General features: G+C 43.1%; 1 protein-coding gene across 3 annotated transcripts in view; it reads right to left on the bottom strand.

The window, feature by feature from the left end:
- Positions 1–1,329: 1,329 nt before the first annotated feature.
- LOC147105547 (ATP-binding cassette sub-family C member 9-like) overlaps positions 1,330–18,304 on the bottom strand; it is a 221,659-nt gene continuing 204,684 nt past the window's right edge. For 2 of the 3 annotated variants that reach the window (XM_086010011.1, XM_086010013.1), the window contains 4 exons: positions 13,508–13,611; positions 10,531–10,664; positions 9,439–9,501; positions 1,330–5,181 (listed from right to left, as the gene is read on the bottom strand). In XM_086010011.1, the coding sequence (XP_085866137.1) occupies positions 5,044–5,181; positions 9,439–9,501; positions 10,531–10,664; positions 13,508–13,611 (439 nt within the window). In that variant the 3' untranslated portion in view covers positions 1,330–5,043. Of the gene's footprint in view, positions 5,182–8,059; positions 8,240–9,438; positions 9,502–10,530; positions 10,665–13,507; positions 13,612–18,304 lie in introns of all 3 variants that reach the window. The other variant, XM_086010012.1, reaches the window with a different exon arrangement.

Genomic DNA, 18,304 nt, shown 5'->3' with positions numbered 1-18,304 from the left:
AATCTGTGTGAACCCCAAAGCCCTATCTTGCAGCTTCTGGTTGTCCATGGGCAAAGTGATGTGTTTTTGCTTCAGCAAACAAGGTGTCAGTCACCTGCTTAATGCAAGCATGAACTGCAGATTGACTGATGTTACTGGTCTCTCCTGTTGCAACCTGGGAGGAGCCAGAGGCAAATAACTTAAGGACAGCATTGAGCTTGACTGCAACAGGCAATGTTGTGGTAGCTGTGGCATTTGGTTGCAGGCCTTACCGTAGGAGGTGACACAACTCTGCGACAGCCTCCATAGAGGAGCAAAGCCTCTTTATGCATTGTTCCTCTTGAGAACTGCAGGTACGTTGCCCATGGCCTATAAACTCTGTTGGGAGGGTGAGGATTCCTGCAAGCACTATCTTATACAAGCTAAATGTCTCCCATCACTTTCTACAGCTTTACCCGAGAGCAGTGGAGGGTCCCACTGGAAATGGGCACCTCCTGAATTGTACCATCCGTGGTTTACGGGTGGAAGCTGGAACTGGCAATAGCAACAGGGGCGGAGACATAAATGGTATCGGAGGTTGCAACTATGTCATTTGCCCCTGATTACCATATATTAATGAGGCTCCCACCTGTTTCCAGTGGGAACTCTGGCCGCTTAGATTGAGGCCCGCCCAAAAATCAGAATGGGCAGGAAGCTGGCAGTGTGTTAGCGCTTCCGTTCCACACGCTACTTCGGTCCCACTATCACGTTTTTAAGCGCAAACAGGGTGGTAGCAACACAAAACTACGCCCCCCCCCACTCCGCCCTGCTATTGAGTTAAAATAATTGGGTATGTCTTTACAACACCTTAGGCCCAACACATTAGTACAGGAATCCCTCGCCAACCACGGGGGATACGTCCCTGAAAATCGCGGTTGGCAAATTCACTATAAACAAAAAAACCATATAAATAGCATGAAAATCAAGTTTTTTACCTTATTCCTAAAGGAAAATCCGCGGATACGCGAATTTCACGGCCGCGGTTGACAAAAATTGTCGCAGAGTGAAAAACGCGGATACGTGAAATCCACGTATGGCAAACCCACAGTTGGGGAGGGATCCCTGTACACCAGCACACTGCACCATCAGGCCTGCTTGGCCAAGTGTGCTAACGTGAGGGGCTCCTTCTTGCAACCCAACCCAACCTTGCACACTTGATGACCAAGTGTGATTGCCAACCCAACCAGAACCAGGCCTCCTGCACTTTTCATTGTATAATTATATATACTTTCTAAAAAAAAAAAATTCTTTGGCCAAGAGTACCTTTTGTCCAGTTATTGGTTACTTAAGTTGAACGGACCACACGGCATAATCAAGCAAAGTCTGCATTTTATTGAATAGAAAGTGTAAAAGCAGCCAAGGCATACGTTTTAGTGATCTGTATTCAAAACTAATACAGAATCTTGAGATACATATTTACAGTAGTGCAAAGGTGGCTAGTGTTGTGCCATATTAAAGTAGTCAATGGTACTCCATTATATCATTGCATATCTATTAACTGATTGTGTCTACACCATGCAGTCCCATTTGCTATCAATGAAAACATTATCGGTATTACTCGCATAACACATGTTCATCCTGTCATACTTCAACCAAGTTAAAAGTGATACAAGTCTTTCCAAAATCATTTCAGCTAAATTGTACAATGCTTTTCTTACCATATATGAATAACTTTAATTTACATTTCAAAAACTCCTTTTAACATTCACAGACATCTGCTTTTCAGATTTGATTTTACTTTTAAATACTTATCAATTTCCAAAATAAAAACGGCCCAAACATGAAATGCAAGTTGGTCGACATTTTAAAATAACTGAAGTGTAAAGAAAAGGCAAGTTAGTTGGTTTTACATGACAAGTTTATCAGAATTTTACATTGTGTATAATGAGACTGAGGGTTTCTGTAAAAATGCTCTACAGAATAATTTAGCAAAGAATGATGCTGTCTTACAGTAAATAAGGATCGTGTGTTGTTTAATTGGTGGTAAATAAAGCATTGTGATATAAACGTGGTTAAATATTTCATTTAAATCAGTCTTTTCTACCAGTTCACATCTCATTTTAATAAATCGTGAAAAATTATTTTCCAATTATTTTCTAGGAAAACAGGAAGGGATAGAAAGAGAGGGGCTGTAATGCAAGCAAGAAACTTGCATTTAGGTAACACCTGATCAGGCCCTCGGGAAGTCTCAAAGCACTTTCCAGGTGTTGGATTGCTTTTGAAGTACTGTCACCCTTGTTTTGTAGGCAAATGCAGCAGCCAATTTGCACACAGCAAGGTCCCATTAGCAGTAAACAAAGGAATGGCCAGATATAGAGTTAATATACTGGATTATTAAAAACCACTGGCATAGCTGGCTGGAATATTACAACACATGAACTAAGTAATTACTTAAATATGTTGCATGCAGTAAGTTTGAATGCACCAATGAGAATATGCATGTTTTGCCCTTGCTATACATTTTATAGTAAGTCAACCATCTGACCTGCAAGTCTTATTTTAATGCTATTGTCCTGCGTGATGTATTACTTTGAGATTCATGCTTCAGTGCCATTGATCTGGTGTTTAAATGGGTATATTGTAGCTTTCAACAATTCAATACATTTTTCCACAGTATAGCTCATAAATAAATTATTGGCAAGCATTTTCGGAAGTGTTCCCTTGGGGTCATGACCTGCTGACCAACGCGTCTGTCCTTTCTCAGCCAACCTTTCAATTCTGCTCCCTCAAAATCGATTTTGCACCTTGTCTTTTGTATTTCAGAACTTGGTTTGCTGAATGAGGTATCCAATTATTCGGGGCACGCATCCAGTTATTGCTTGGATCGTGTGAGAATACCAGAGATATCATGAAGACCGAGAGGGGGTTTTCAAACTGCGAGGTGAGAGGCCTGCTCAGTTAGGACATGGTAGGCAGATGAGAAAAAAAAAGTCCATGATATGGAGTGAGGCGGGAGGCTGAAACTCAAGGTGAATATCAAAGCGACCATTACTGGGCCAACAAAATAACAATGTCGATGGAATAAGGGGTTGTAGTTGGGAGCTACATGTCCTGAGTTGGCACTCGATCGATCGGCTGTTCGCCACTGCGCTAAAGCTGCTTGTCTTCTCAATGTGCACAAGCGTTAGACATCCCCGTGATGCAGGGCGCATGTTGGCTCGACATGTGCGGAGTCCGATTGGCCCAGAAATTCGAGTCCCAATGCGTGAGTACGCACGGGGTACTCACGCGTAGGCCCAACGAAAGTGCCGGTTTCGTGCATGCACTGCGCATGCGCGGGAAACCGGCACTTCCATTCCCCTGAAAGAAGGAGTTGACAGGTGGAACGCGTGCGCTGGAGAGGCAGCGCGTGCGCATTGAACTTACGTTTTTTTTGCCGGGTTCTCCGGGAGGTTAAGTCTCCAGCAGTTACACTTTTAAAAAGCAGGCGCAAGGCCTGCTTTTAACAAGGTAAGTGGCGAATTAATTAAAATTAAAACATTTTTTCCACAGGTTTATTATTTTTAAATACTTTAAAGAAAGTTAAGTTTATTTTTAGCCCCGTTAGAAAATGTAATAAATTTTTTCAAAAATTTAAATTATTGTTTAAAATAGTTTTTTCATGTAATTTATAGTTATTTTAAAAATGTGATTTAAAAAAAATTTATTAGTAGTTTTAGTGATGTTTTGGGGCTTATAGTATTTATATGTTTGACAGCTCTTCCTGTCAAACTTATGAATGGGCATTCCCTGCTACGATTGGCTCTCCATGGCCCACGTGATCCCAGGGGACGCATCGAACTAACTGCGCCCCTGGGATACGCAAGCACTGCGCGCCGGCAGTTGGAGCAGGCCCAGGATCGGAATCCCACGCGGGCCCACAGCTCAATGGCCAGCGCGTTAGGTAAGTGCAGGTTGGAGGCTTGCACCCGCGGGAAGCCTCCGACCCGAATTTCTGTTCACTAAAGCAGTGGACTTGTGGAACTCCTGCAGCGACTGAAACTACTGTGTGTTAACTTGTTATTTTACATGCTTAATAAAACGTTGATAGTCTTTCCAACAACGCATGGCTACGCCTACTATTTAAAAAGGAATGGACACAATCCTGTTCGGGTTAAAGTGGAATGGTCACTGAGGCTGTTTGGACGCGACCATTTTCCAAATAGCGTAGAGTGGATGATGAAGGGTGTGTCTCTGCGGTAACATTTCCTTCCGTCCCCACTTCTGATAGTCAGCTTTTATATTTTTTTAAAACAAGGCTCGAAGCAGCTGCCAAGTGTAATTGCTTTGGTGGTGTGTTTAATGTATTTATTTGACCTGGATCGGGTCTGGTCCCATTGCCCTATGTTGCAGCTACTGTCCAGATTGAATCTGATATTTTCAATTTCTAAACCTATGTCAACATAGACGGTTTCCCCTTTTAATATGCATTTGCGACCTACATATCTTTCCAAAAGTCCAGTAACTTTATCTTTTTAACGGAATAAATGAGTATTTGAAACAATGCGATCCGGAATAGGTAACGAGGCACAGGTTCGAACTCACATTAACCTCAGTTATGTTGTCGCGTTTAAAATACAAAAACCATTCCGGTAACTTGCTGAAATATTTTCTGATCATTACTGCTTTTCGAAACATGTTTGAATAAATCCATTATATCATGAACAGTGGCATTTCCCTGCAATATTGCTTTGTGTTATGTAGCTCATTAAAGTTGTGAAAGGTCACTTGTTTTAAGGTTAATGCTTGCGTAGGTTCAAGAATTAAAGGGCCCTCCATCAGTGCGAGCATCTATTGCTAGTGGGGTGTGACATGTCATGGGAAATGTTATGATGGGAGTCACTCATCTAAAGTGAGAGAGCTGCAACTGTGTTATTCTTGGAGACGGTGTATGAAAGCATATTTTGTTTTAAGACTGTTGGCAACTTTATATAAAAAAAAATACAAAATTGTGGTTGCAGAGAGAGAGAAGAAAATATCGACCTGCAAAGCGAGAGCTCAGGCAGATTTACATATCAGCCTTAACAAGGGAGAGCTCAGGCAGATTTACATATCAGCCTTAACAAAAGATGCAAAGATGCCACCCTCATGGGCCAGGAGACTTTCAGGTTTATCATATTCGAGAATGTTTCCCCGTTTCATCACGATAACTAGGTCTGCCGTTAGTATGGTGTGTACTCGATGCTGCAGGAAGAAGAAGAGCATTTTAGGATGTAGCCCACGTCTATTGAACCGGTCAAAATTAAATCATAATATTTACATGTGTATTTTGGATCACAGGCTTTAAGTCCCTTACTCATTCTGAAAAGAGGAACATCTAGGAACAGGAGGAGGCCATTCAGCCCATCAAGCCTGTTCTGCCATTCAATTAGAACATGGCTGATCTGTACCTCAACCCTATTTACCCGTCTCAGCTGCTGGGACTTAAAACCATTGATACACTTAAACAAGATTGTGGAAAATGCCTGGATTGTCCAACCAATTGCGGCTGCGAGTTAAAGGGGACAACACAGGTCAGGTTTCTACATTTCACAACAATCACAGATTTATAAGGCTTATCAAAAATAAAATTAAACAAAAAAAGCACAGCAAGCCCACACTAGCACTTAAAAATACAGAAGCTGAACGTAAAGTGTCCTGTAATGCTTCCAAGTCACACAGAAAATTTACCTCACGGCAATGTGAGGGCCGACTTTCTCAATGCGCTCTCCTGGCGAGGAGCCTCACTCAGCGGGGGCACGTATCGGGGAAACCGTGGGCATGTTCCTCACCGATTGTTTGCCCAAAATTTACAAGAAGTGTGCCTGCAATTTGCTGATAAGCACTCCGTGGGATGCGGCTGTGAGCCAGGAATGGCATTGGGAAAATTGACCCCTTCCGTGCAATTATTCTGTATTTGATGTTTGTTAGTTTCACACCAGGTTAGTGCAGGAATATCTTGGCCCATATACACAAAAGTAAGAAGAGAAATTTCAAAATGTTAAAGGTTCATTTTCCCTGTTCATATTAGCAGGTGGGGCCCGATAACTGCGCTTGTCAGGAAATCGCAGGCACGCTGTCCTCCATTTTCAGACCTTTAATATTGGTGGCTGAAAAATCATGGGCCGTGTCCCTGTGATTTCCCAATATGCATGTCCAGCAGACTACACTCCCACCAGTAGTGTGAACTAGCAAAATTGGTCCTTTCAACTTTATTGGATATATTTTCCTCTTTTGCTTCAAAATAAGTTAATTTACTTCTGCTCATGTTTAATGGCTGCCAATCAGAATGGTGGGTGCCCCCAATATTGCTTTGACTAGTCTTGTCCAACTCTGGCAAAGCAGCATTTATTGTGCATCCTTGAGGGTGTTAAGAGTCAACCACATAGCATGGGACTGCAGTCACATGTAGGTAGTTCAGATAGGGTCCCCTTTCCTTCCCTTCATGAAGCATTTGGGTTTTTACAACAATCTGGCAGCTTTTGTGGGTGTTTTTTCTTACTAACAACCCACAAATGGCAAGACCTACTGAATTCAATTTCACAGTTTGCTATGGTGGTATTATTACCCTGGTTGCTAGTCCAGTACCAAAACCACTAGGCTGTCGTTCCCAAAGTGTGCCTGTAACAATGTCATTTTCCACTTCTCATGCAGCTAAATTGGCATGTAGCTTATAAAAGGTCAATATGTCATTCATCAAGCTGTGTAGTGCGCGCAGAGCTTAATTGAAATGGGCCAAGAAAGCGTTTACAAAGTCCATTTTATAGACCAGGAAGTACAGATTGTCTTAGATAGTTTGTTTCAACTTGTCAGCTGTAAGTTCACCCATTCGTGCGTGAGTATATTTTATTTTATTCATATATCTTTAAAAAACTAACACTTATAACATCATCGGCCATATACGTCCATCTTGTCCTATAAAACATGCCTGATTTTCAGCTGTAAGTTCATTCGAGTACATGAGATGCCAGTGAGAGTTGGGTCACGTCAGGGCAAGGTATGGTTTTCCAATAGGAACTGGGTCAGGTTGGGATTGCTAACAGAAATCAGGTTAAGTCAGGGCTTCTAGCAGGAGTTGGATTGGGTCAGGGCTGCATGTCCTGGATTCTATCTGAATCCCCCAAAGATTACTTTTGTAACCGTAAGATCTACTTTGAAATAGTTAATTCTCATTCTAAATGAGAGTTCAGAGCTCAGTTTCCATTTCCCCCATGCGGGGTTGCATGATATTATTTAACACTGGCCTCTAACAAAACTTTCACAGTTGTTGAGAACCCTTTTTAAGTCAAAAGCAAGACACAGAGTAGTGCTAGAAACAAACTTTTTGTCTATTTCCACTTACTACTTGTCTTGCTTACTTGTTTACTGAAGTCTATTTCTCATTACACTTAGCACCCAGAGGAAAATACACCCTTGTATGTTTAGGGGGCGAAAACCATTGTGAATGTGGGCTCTGTCATTGTGAATGCATCAAATGAATGTGAAAGCAGTTTTAATTCGTTAAATAGTGTTTGCTTACAGAAATTACATTTTGCAATCAGCAAGCACAGATGGAACGTAACGATAAATTGAAGAGCTGCCAATCTATGAAGTTAAGAGCAGGTTGACTGAGGAACCAAAACAATTGCCAATCACCAGAAAGGTTGTTTGTGCCTGTGATGAGTTTCTAGAGTCACTATTTACCTTTTAACCAAAATACGAATTACAGCTAATTTATTACAATTAACAATATCTTGATAGTCACATACCAGATGTGAACACTTTCTTTCAATGACAGTAAAAGTCTGAAATGATCTTTGAGGGCTCTTTAAGTTTAGGGGTTAACAGCTCACTTCTTCATGATAAGATTAAGTTTTGCTTAACAAATGAAAGTCAAAGCACATTTTCTTTACAAGGCATTAGCCTAGATCTTGAACTACAAAAGCCGCACAGGTCTCAAAGTACAAAAGCCACGCAACGCCAGCACATCAACTTTGGTACTCGAGACGCAGCAAGCTTGCGTGTTTACATGAAGATTCCAGCAGAAAAACAATGAAGATCAAAGCTGCCATGGCCGATGCCGGTAACCATCGAGTCTACCAACCCAAGAGCTGGACTCTGTGCCAATGGAGTGCACTGGACTCCTCTACTTGTTGGACTTCACCAGAGAGGCAAAGATGCTCTCCTCCTGGGAGAGCAATTTTGAGGAAGCACCACACTCCACTAAAATACCCTCGCAAAAGACTAACACTAGGTCTGCATCCAGAATGGAAGTCACACGATGCTAGAAGGAGAAACAGCAGAGAAAAACAAAAAGTGAATGGCCGAGATAGTGAAGGAGAGAGACGAATAATCATGAATAGAACAACAAAAGGAAGATTGTCAAAATATGCAGAAACTTAAAGAGGCAATAAACACAAGTAATGAAGAATCACAGGAAACCATCTGCTTCAGAGGAACAATCCTGGAGAGCTATTGACTGGTAGATTGAGCTAACCCAACCTGCTGTTTTAATGTGGCTACCACACCTAGCGAGTGCTGTATTCTGATTTATTCTGGGCTTTAAGTACCTGCCTCTATTCCTTTGACCTTATGGTATTGACTGGCACATTGACTCAAGTCACTTATTTAATTGCATAATCTACTTTTTTGTCTTTTTTTCCCCTCTCACTGGGGTAGATCTTGACTTTGTGCGATGGTGTAAAACTGGCGATAGCGAGTCGGCAGCCCGTTGTACATCTCCCCCGATTCTTATATCCCTTGAAGTCAATGGGAGAAATGTAAAACGGGCTGCCGCCTCGTTATCACCCATTTTGTGCTGTCACACAAAGTCAAAATCTACCCCCACTGTGTTTTCTCTGTCTCTGATTCATTCTAACTGCCAGAGTTAAGGGTAGTTTTCATTTTCATTGATGCTGTTACAGAGTTTCCCATGCTCGGAGTGCTCATTGTGAATTCATTAGTTTTAAAGGACATGAAATCATGATATGTCCTCCTTCTGGGCAAAGTTGACGATGAAGACCCTTTAGCCTCGTGCCTTGTGATGACATCTTTCTTGTCAAGTTTGATGTCACTGAGAACTGATGCTTCCTGTGGAACTTTCCCAATGACTTAATTTTTATTTGTGTAACTACAACAATACAATATGAGGCAGGCATTTCACGGTTTATACTTAGCACCACCATTTTACCCTGGGGATTTCGGCAAGGTACACAAGTGCGGTGATAACCCTGGATCATTGATTGGTACTTAAAGCTGATGCCATCATTTAGATATAGATTGCCTTTAAATAAAACAATTCAGAAAGTGGAAAAGACAAATCAATGTAATACAATGCTAAAGAATAAGACAATAGACATCAAACATCCATAAATATTCACAACATAGCAATAGTCAATGCTTTATAAATGAGGAAAATACAAATGAAGGTTGAATATGAAGACTATAATAGCACAAATACTCAACGTAATCACTTGTACTTACTGCGATTGTCACCACAGTACGATCGGCAAAGGCTGTCATCACTACTTTCTGCAAAATGCTCTCCTATTAAAGAAGAACAGAGTTAGAAGTTACAGAGAGCCCGCTAGTTTAGAAATGCCCCAGCAAAAATGACTTAAAAAAAATATTCCGTGCAATTTTGCAGTTAAGAAACATCAATTTTCCTGTTGGCATGGAGACACTCGAGTAGGGTTTCCCTCTCTGCTAGGCCCTTCCAGTGATTACAGTTCCAAGGAGCGCCTTAGAGTAGGCCCATTGCAAAAAAGGTGTGTGTCTCCAAAACACTCCCGAGCCAGCCGACCCCAGTAAACCATGCTGCAAACTGGTTTCCACAATGCAAGCTTCCCAACCTTGGTTTCCTGGTACAGGGCAGCTCTTGCGCTGGTTTGAAGTTGTGGCCCCCTTAGTTTGCAGTAGAGGTGCTGCAGGATGCATAGGAATGTTCCCCATAGTTGATGTGCGATCAGACATTTAAAAAAGACAAATCTTCTAAAAGGCGAGTACTTTAAACAATTGCGCTCTCCTACATTTTCTTTCTCCTTTAACTGTATGGAAAACAGAAAGAAAATAATCCATAGACTTTCGACATTTCATGAAGAAGTTGCTTTACCAGGTTTCTAGTTTGGCAGAGCTGTTGCACTTCCAGTCGTGTAAAGTCATGGACCTAGAAATTGGTTCACATCCGACTTCGGGCACGAACCCAGTGGCAGCCATGAACTGCCGCATTGAAACTGATGAGAAAGAGGACCACATGAAATTGGTCCTCTTGCATCATCAGGACATGATTAGCATACTGAGGACGCCAGTCATGGCCCCAAGAGGCTGGTCACGAAGAAGATGAAGATCTGCTGCCAGAGGACTTGACTGGAAACGAAAATCAGACAGGATGTATAACGGGCGGCCAATCCACTACTGCCCATTTTACACCCATGCCGAAGTTTAATTTCACCCCCATTAAGTCAAAATTAAGTGAAATATTTCATACAGATTTTGTAAACCCATCCAAAGGTCTAACCTTATGTCTTCTGTTATGTGATAGTAAAGTGCTGATCTGTCCTCAAAGGTTTAACTTACTGTAGCCATGTCAATGGAAGCTGTAGCTTCATCCATGATCAGAATGCTGCTCTTCCGCACAAAGGCCCTGGCCAAACTGAAGAGCTGTCTCTGTCCAACGCTAAAGTTCTCTCCACCTTCAGTTACCATGGCATCTGCAAAGAGAACAAGCAGGCTGTATTTACATGTTCAAGCCATAGGTCAAGTGCTGTTCAGGCTTTGAAGCACCGCAGTCAATTGTTGGCCTTTCACTAGTTGTTGGCACATAAATGATAGACAGCATCAGTAGTTTACTGTGCTTTGGAAGTTTTCTCACAGTAAGAAGGAACATGCATTTATACAGTGTATTTCATGTCCTCGAGGTATCCAAAATGAATTACTTCTTTAGTGTAGTCACTGGCGTGTAGGCAAATGCATCAGACAACAAGGTCCCACAACCAGAAAATGACCAGTTGGATAAATGTTGGCCAGGACACCGGGAAATTCTATCGCTTTTCTTTCAATTGTATCATGGGATCTTCTATGTCCACTTGAACAGGCAGATGGGACCTCGATTTAACATGTCATCCAAAAGACAGAACGTCCGGCAGTGCAGCACTCCCTCAGTACTGCGTTGGAGTGTCAGCCTAGACTTTTGTACTCAAGTCTATGCAGTAGATAAAGTTGCTTGATTTTATAATCAAGGCCAAGTCAATACACTATTATCCTCACTGAATAATATCACTATTGCCAAATAGAATCTTATTTTCTCACATAAACCGCAATGAAAAGTATGACATTTATGTTTCATTTTATATATCCATGCGGGTTAGGTTGATTGGCTATGATAAATTGACCCTTAGTGTTAGGGGGATTACATACGTGGGGTTACGGGGATAGGGTGGGATATGTGTCGGTGCAGGCTCGATGGGCCGAAATGGCCTCTATCTGCACTGTGGGGTTTCTGTGATTCTGTGAAAATAGCATGAAATGACAGAATAAGGAATGGTGCAGTGGACCCATTGACTTCAATGATAATGAAAATTGGGCATGATGTAAAACAGAATGCCGATTCCATTTGAGCCCGCTTCATGTTACTGGCAGAGACCAATTTCACCCCCAGACTGTTTAAGATTCACACATGAAGTGTAGTTACTTAGGTGAGCCACTGGGGCTCTTCTGGTATACAGGAAACTTTGGTTTATCCGGAGGTTGTATGTCCGGAAAATTCGATCTAGCGGCAGAAATCAGCAGCTGTTTTGGGTAGGTTTTTTTTCTTCTCCTAGCATTCTTTTCACAGGCAGGCTCTGGAAAACGTCTTTGTAGCTTAGCAACAGCTTCAGAGACGCTTCCAAGCTACTGGGCCGAGTGTTTACAAGCTGTTGCTGAGCAACAGTGTTTGCTGTCAGATACGGAGATGAAAACCTTCGTACCTGACAACATAAACGCTGGTCTATCCGGAAGTTTGGATAGAACGGCAGCAACTCGGTCCCGTGGGTGCCGGATATCGCGAAGTCTCCTGTATATGGAACTGTAAAGTAGTATGGGTCACCATTTCTTGTTCTAAAAAAATGTTAAAGTTGGGGAATGGAACATAATCCATGTCGGGCACTCAGTGTCAGAATCGAGCACTCTCGGGTCAGGTATAGCACAGCTGTATGCAGAGTGAATCTCCCTCCACATTGGCCGAGCAGCATGCTTCAGTTCCAAACTCAGAAGAGCGCCCTCTACTGCACAGATGTGGCATTTTTCCAATTCCTACCCGAGCCAAATTAAGTCTGTGAGTGTGACTTCCGCCAATTAGTGCCAAATTGGGAGCAATTTTGAGCAGTAGGCCTATGTTTACCAAGAACTTGATGCTCAGACTCATTCCACTTCGCATGGGGAGTTTCATTAGCACAATGTGCACAGCATTGACTGAGCAACCAATTTTGGGAATGGCATGCACTGGCCTCTTGTGAATCCTCCACTTCCTTCGCCTCACCATTGGCGGCCACGCCTTCAGCCATCTCGGCCCAAAGCTTGGAATTCCCTCCCCGAATCTCTTTGCCTCACCACATCTCTCCCCTCCTTTAAGACGCTGCTTAAAACCTACCGCTTCAACTGTCCTAATCTTTCCTCCTCTGTGTTAGGGTACATTTTTTCTGATAACACTCTGTGAAGCACCTTGGGACGCTTTACTGCATTTAAAGGTGTTATATAAATACAAGTTGTTGTTGTTAATGGACCCTAAATTCTTTTGAGTGAATGAAATGGGTATCCCCATAGTGATTTTGTTCTTCATTTTAATCGTTTGTTAACAGAGAGAGTGAGAGTGTGTATGAAAGAGAAACACCCCTTACTAAAAATCCCAAGAGAAACATCACCCATATTATTTAATATAAAAACAGAAAATGCTGGAGATACTCAGCAGGTCAGGCAGCATCTGTGAAGAGAGAAATAGAGTTAACGTTTCAGGTCGATGACTGGCGGTTCTGACGAAAGGTCATCGACCTGAAACGTTAACTCTGTTTCTCTCTTCACAAATGCTGCCTGACCTGCTGAGTATCTCCAGCATTTTCTGTTTTTATTTCAGATTTCCAGCATCTGCAGTATTTTTTTTTTGTACCCATATTATTTAATTGGAACATAAGCTTTTGCCTTGACTCCATGATCCCAAAGGGTTAAAATGAAGCACCAAAGTCAGTGAAGGAGCAATCTGTGGTCTCGACAGCCTACCCTTCCAACTGAAAGAGTCTGCATGCCAAGAAAATAAAGGAAAAGGAAAGAAAAAACCTACCTCGCCAAGATATTTTTGGGATCATGCGTCAGGGTATGGGCAGGAGATGGCAACTAACTAACTGAGCTCTACCCTGAGCAATAGGGGTGTCGTAGGACGATTTGTGAGGTACTGGGTGAAACAAACTGAACAATGCCGGGGTCAGTGCTGTGAGAATCGGCATTAAACCATCAAACCTCATCCTCGATATTTTTAATTCCGGCGTCTTACAAAGAGTTTTATGGAGTTGCGCAGACGTACTTAATCCTCCTGGCAGCAATTTGACCATGTTCTTCAGCTGAGCTATTTCTAATGCCTCCCAGAGCCTGTCATCGGTGCACTTGCACTCTGGATCCAAGTTAAAGCTAGAAAAGAAAAGGTTGTAAAAATATCACTGTAATCATATTTTCATTTTCGTTTCATACAGTTTTGGTGATTTATTTTCAGCGTTGGAGACCCAGTTTTGGCACCAAGTACCAAAATCAAACAGGGGCGAAATCTGAAGCCAACTACTCCCCTTTGCGCCCTCAAAATGATGTAACCTCAACCTCAGAAGGACACCATCTAATGTACGAGGGTCAATTTTCATATTTCCTACACAGATAGTCCTGTGGCCTTTGAGTGAGAATGTCAAGTTAGTATCACTTTGTCCCAGCTCCCTCCTGTTTACCACAACTGGAGAATCCAAATATATATAGTCCAGCCTTCCCTCTAGGCTGATTTTTCACAGACCCAGCTTGGGTTTTCATATATAGGTAATAGCAAAATACTGCGGATGCTGGAAATCTGAAATAACAACAGAAAATGCTGAAAACACTCAGCAGGTCAGGCAGCATCTGTGGAGAGAGAAACAGAGTTAACGTTTCAGGTCTGTGACCTGTGACAAAGGGTCACAGACCTGAAAAGTTAACTCTGTTTCTCTCTCCACGGATGCTGCCTGACCTGCTGAGTGTTTACAGCATTTTCTGTTGTTATTTGGGGTTCTCATATATCCACTGGTAGATTGAAGCCAGCTTTAACTGGCCCTATTTTTTAATATAATGCCTTGAACAAGCAAACTTTAAAAATGGTCACTCCAGCTACCAGTGGCAATCTCAAAATCCCAGCTGGGCCTACGGAAAATGAGCCAGGTGGCAACTCTTAAGCAGTCTCGGAGAATGGCGACCCCGTGTTAGCCTGGTTTCTGCCTGCTGCAAGACCGTTTACAAGTTGGTCAAGGTCTTAGAGATGTCCGCTTCGAGGTAAAGGGGTTAAAAACCGGGATATAAAACAGCTTTTGAGCTGATTATCAATGAAAAGTGCTCGAATTTCTTTTTGACAAGGGGATAAGTGCTTTAGAAATTGATCACATCTCGGGTTAGAACAATCTTTAATAAAGAGGGCCTTGAAATTCCATGGGGCGGTGATTCTCCCCACCTCCTGCCATACTGTCAGCCTGAGGCCAGAGGAACCTCCAGAGAAATGGCCTAAACTGTTAAAATTGGTTATTGAGGCTGATTCTCTGGGTGGGGGGGTCACGCCAGTCTTTTGGTGAAGCTACGGTGGGGGAGACCGGGAGAACACTGACGGAAGTTCAGGGACATGGGAGGGGCAGTGAACTGGGCCTTTGGTGGTAGCGCGAACCGGGAAATAGGAAATCAGCAGCCCATTCGACACCCTGCCCGATTTTCTTTTCCATTGAAGTCAACTGGACGAGGTGTAAACTGGGATGCCGATTGGCTATCGCATGTTTCGCGCTACCGCTGAAAGCCAATTTCAACCCCAAGATGTCAAAATCGCAACATTAAAACAAAAGAGAAAAATTCTTACTAGAAATTCGAGCATTCCATTTATGTCTTGTTGTCCTGTGGTGATCATAGTTACATAGGAATTACAGCACAGAAACAGGCCACTCAGCCCAACAGGTCCATGCCGGTGTTTATGCTCCACACCACCTTCTTACCATCCTTCTTCATCTCACCCCATCAACATATTCTTGTATACCTTTCTCCCTCATGTGTTCATCCAGCTTCCCCTTAAATGCATCCATGCTCGTCGCCTCAACTACTCCCTGTGGCACTGAGATCCACATTCTAACTACTCTCTGGGTAATGAAGTTTCTCCTAGATTTATTAGTGATTATCTTATATTTATGGGCCCTAGATTTGGTTTCCCCCATAAGTGGAAATATCTTCTCTACGGCTACCCTATCAAACCCTTTCATAATCTTAACGACCTCTCTCAGGTCACCCCTCAGTCTTCTCTTTTCTAGAGAAAAGAGCCCCAGCCTGAAATGCGGCTGGATGCTTGCAGTGAGAATGCAATTTTCTGCAGAACCCAATCAGTTTGAGACTCTTGTGCACCATTAGTGAAAGGGCACGAAATTCGGTTACGCCCCATTTGGGGGCGGTAACCGAGTTAAGGCCGGACATTTAGCGCCCAGCACGGAAGCATCGCCCCGGCCACAGAATTCGGCTTACCGCCCTGCACAGGAAGTGGAGTGGAATGTCGGGTGCTCCACTTCCTGGTGGGGCGGTAACCGAGTTGGTATCAGGGCGCGATCGGCTGCGCTTGGTGGAGGCTGTAAAGTCTGTGGGTTGTATAGCGAAGTAATACACAGACTACAAGAATAACTTAAACAGGACTTTACTATTCGAAGGTCAGGGCGAATCTGCCCAATAAATTCTGCCACAGCACTTATATACCGGTGTGGTCACCGTCGGTATTACAGTATACAGCAGCCAGGATAAAGTAGTGCCACACCTAAAATAGTTCTCTTAAAGGTGGACGGTTACATACAATAGTTCTCTTAAAGGTAGAACAGTTACATACACTACAATCCTCCCTTTTTAGCTTACAACATACTTATTCCCCATTAACATAACATCATAACATATCCAACTTCATGTTACAACAGTTCACAGAGGTAGTCTCTGCGGAAACAGTTCACAGATTCAGTCTCTGCGGGAAACAGTTCACAGATTCAGTCTCTGATCTTCTTGACTCGGTCCGGACCACGCCTCCGTGGTGTAGTCGGGTCACCTTGCTAGAGGGACTCATCCCATAGTCCTTCCCTAGACTTAACAGCTTTACTTCCATCACTTCTGAACCAGCATTGCTGACTTTTTTAAAACAAACAAAAAACAGTTGGATTGCCTTGGGAAATTTTCCTACTTTCCAACTGATTTGGCTCCGTTCGGGGGACCACGTGTGTGATCGGGTAGAGGTAATAATGGTTCAGCTGGTTATCATCTTCTGCTTCGTCTTTTCCTTTTTTGCTTCTTGGAGACTCTCGGGGCTCCATTGTCAGCTGCCAGCTGTAACGCCACCATCTCCCTATGTTCCTTAGACTTTAAGTGATTCATCCTGATTTCGGCACTTTGGGAGTTCTCGGCACAAGCTGGGCAGACCAGGTCTTCGTAATATTCAGTGTCACTCAACAGATCATGGTAATATTCGGTGTCGTCCTGAGCTAGGCCAGCGAGAGGGTCTTCTATTTCCTCCTTACCCAGCTGGACGTTAGCCGACTTTTGTTCCAAATCCCGACATCTGTCCTGAAGAGACTTCATCATGCGTTCAGATTCATCCCGCTTTTTCTGGGCTTCCTGCAAGTCTTTTACTAATGACTTCATTTGTGATTTCAATACTTCAACTTCATTCGGAGATTGATTGATCTGAAGTAGCTGTTTCAGTATTCTGTTGTTCTACATTGCCATGCGTCAGCGTACTTTTGGCATCCAAGGGCTGTTCTGCTGCAGACTTCTCAGTCTGGGTTGCCACCTCAGCTCTTCCAATGACTTTTGAGAGCTCCCTTCCCTTTGAAGATTGAGGCTCGTATTTAAGTTTTTCCCATTTTAGAGTTTTATCCCTCAGCAGATGAATGAGTTGGCTGACTGTTAACTCTTCTGCCATCATCCCTTTTCCATTAACTACAGGGCTGTTTATAACCTTGCCCTGGAGGAGTTGGCTGACTGTTAACTCTTCTGTCCTCATCCCTTTTCCATTAGCTGCAGGGCTGTTTAGAACCTTGTCCTGGGGCTCCTTTGCTGCTTCTACTTCGCCATCATCCGCAGCCCCCATCATTCGAATTTCCACAAATGAATCGTCCGGTGATGCTGCATCCAACTTCAGTAGGAGCTCGGAAGTCATGTCGACCAACTCAGCTTTTTCTGCCTGCAACCTGCTAACCAGCGCCTTCAGTTGCGGCACATCTTGTTCCACCGGATTGGAGCACGCCCCTTCAGAAGCCGAATCAGCTTTGATTCGTTTGGCCTCCTCGTGCAGACGGTTTGTGTGCTCCTGCTCCCTTTTCTTCCCCAGCTGCTCCTGTTGTCTTTCCAGATTCTCCCATTCGGTATCATAGAACTTTTTCATTGCTTTCATCTCTTGCTCGAGACGGCAATTCAATTGTTCTAATTGCTGTCGTAATCTGAAATAAGTTTGCGTTCGAGCTCGATGTTCCTCAGTAATATATATGTCTGTAACTTGAACAGACTCAGAATTCTCTGTCAAGCTATGTTGTTGTTGTTCAGAGGAATTCTGTTCTGAAACTTTGTTCTCCTCTGGAGCATAAGCCTTTATGCCCACATTCGTTCTACCAACCTTAGTCAGCAAGTTCATTTTAGACTTGTCTTTCATGCTTGGGCTGGTCTTATCGTCATCCGTTTCAGAGTCTGAGCTGATTGTCTGCCCCGAGTCCTCACTCGTTATTGCTTTGAGGTAGTGCCATTCCATGTCTATTTTCTTGATCCACTCCCGTCCTAGAAGTGGTGGTCCTCCCTCAGGTAGTACGTATAAGTCCATTCCGGGGTGTTCTTTGCCCCTGTCTCTCACCTTGACTCTTATCTTTCCCATGGGGTATACTTTATGCCCCGTGTATGTCTGCAATACGAACTTGGTATCTCTCAAGGGTATATGTGAGAATAGCCGGTTGTAATCCCTTCGATTTATGACTGATAGGGCTGATCCAGTGTCCAATTCCATTCTCACTTGGACTCCGGCTATTTTTAGCATGACCCAGATAGTTTGTAGGTCAGCTTCCTTACTCACATTATGAATTCTCAGACTACCCAGTTCCTG

The sequence above is a fragment of the Somniosus microcephalus genome, chromosome 17 (assembly GCF_052327205.1).
Source record: "Somniosus microcephalus isolate GS21.2 chromosome 17, FLI_Smic_1.0, whole genome shotgun sequence".
NCBI lineage: Eukaryota > Metazoa > Chordata > Chondrichthyes > Squaliformes > Somniosidae > Somniosus > Somniosus microcephalus.
Note: the sequence above shows the minus strand (reverse complement) of the source record. Positions and strands in the feature narration are given on the sequence as shown.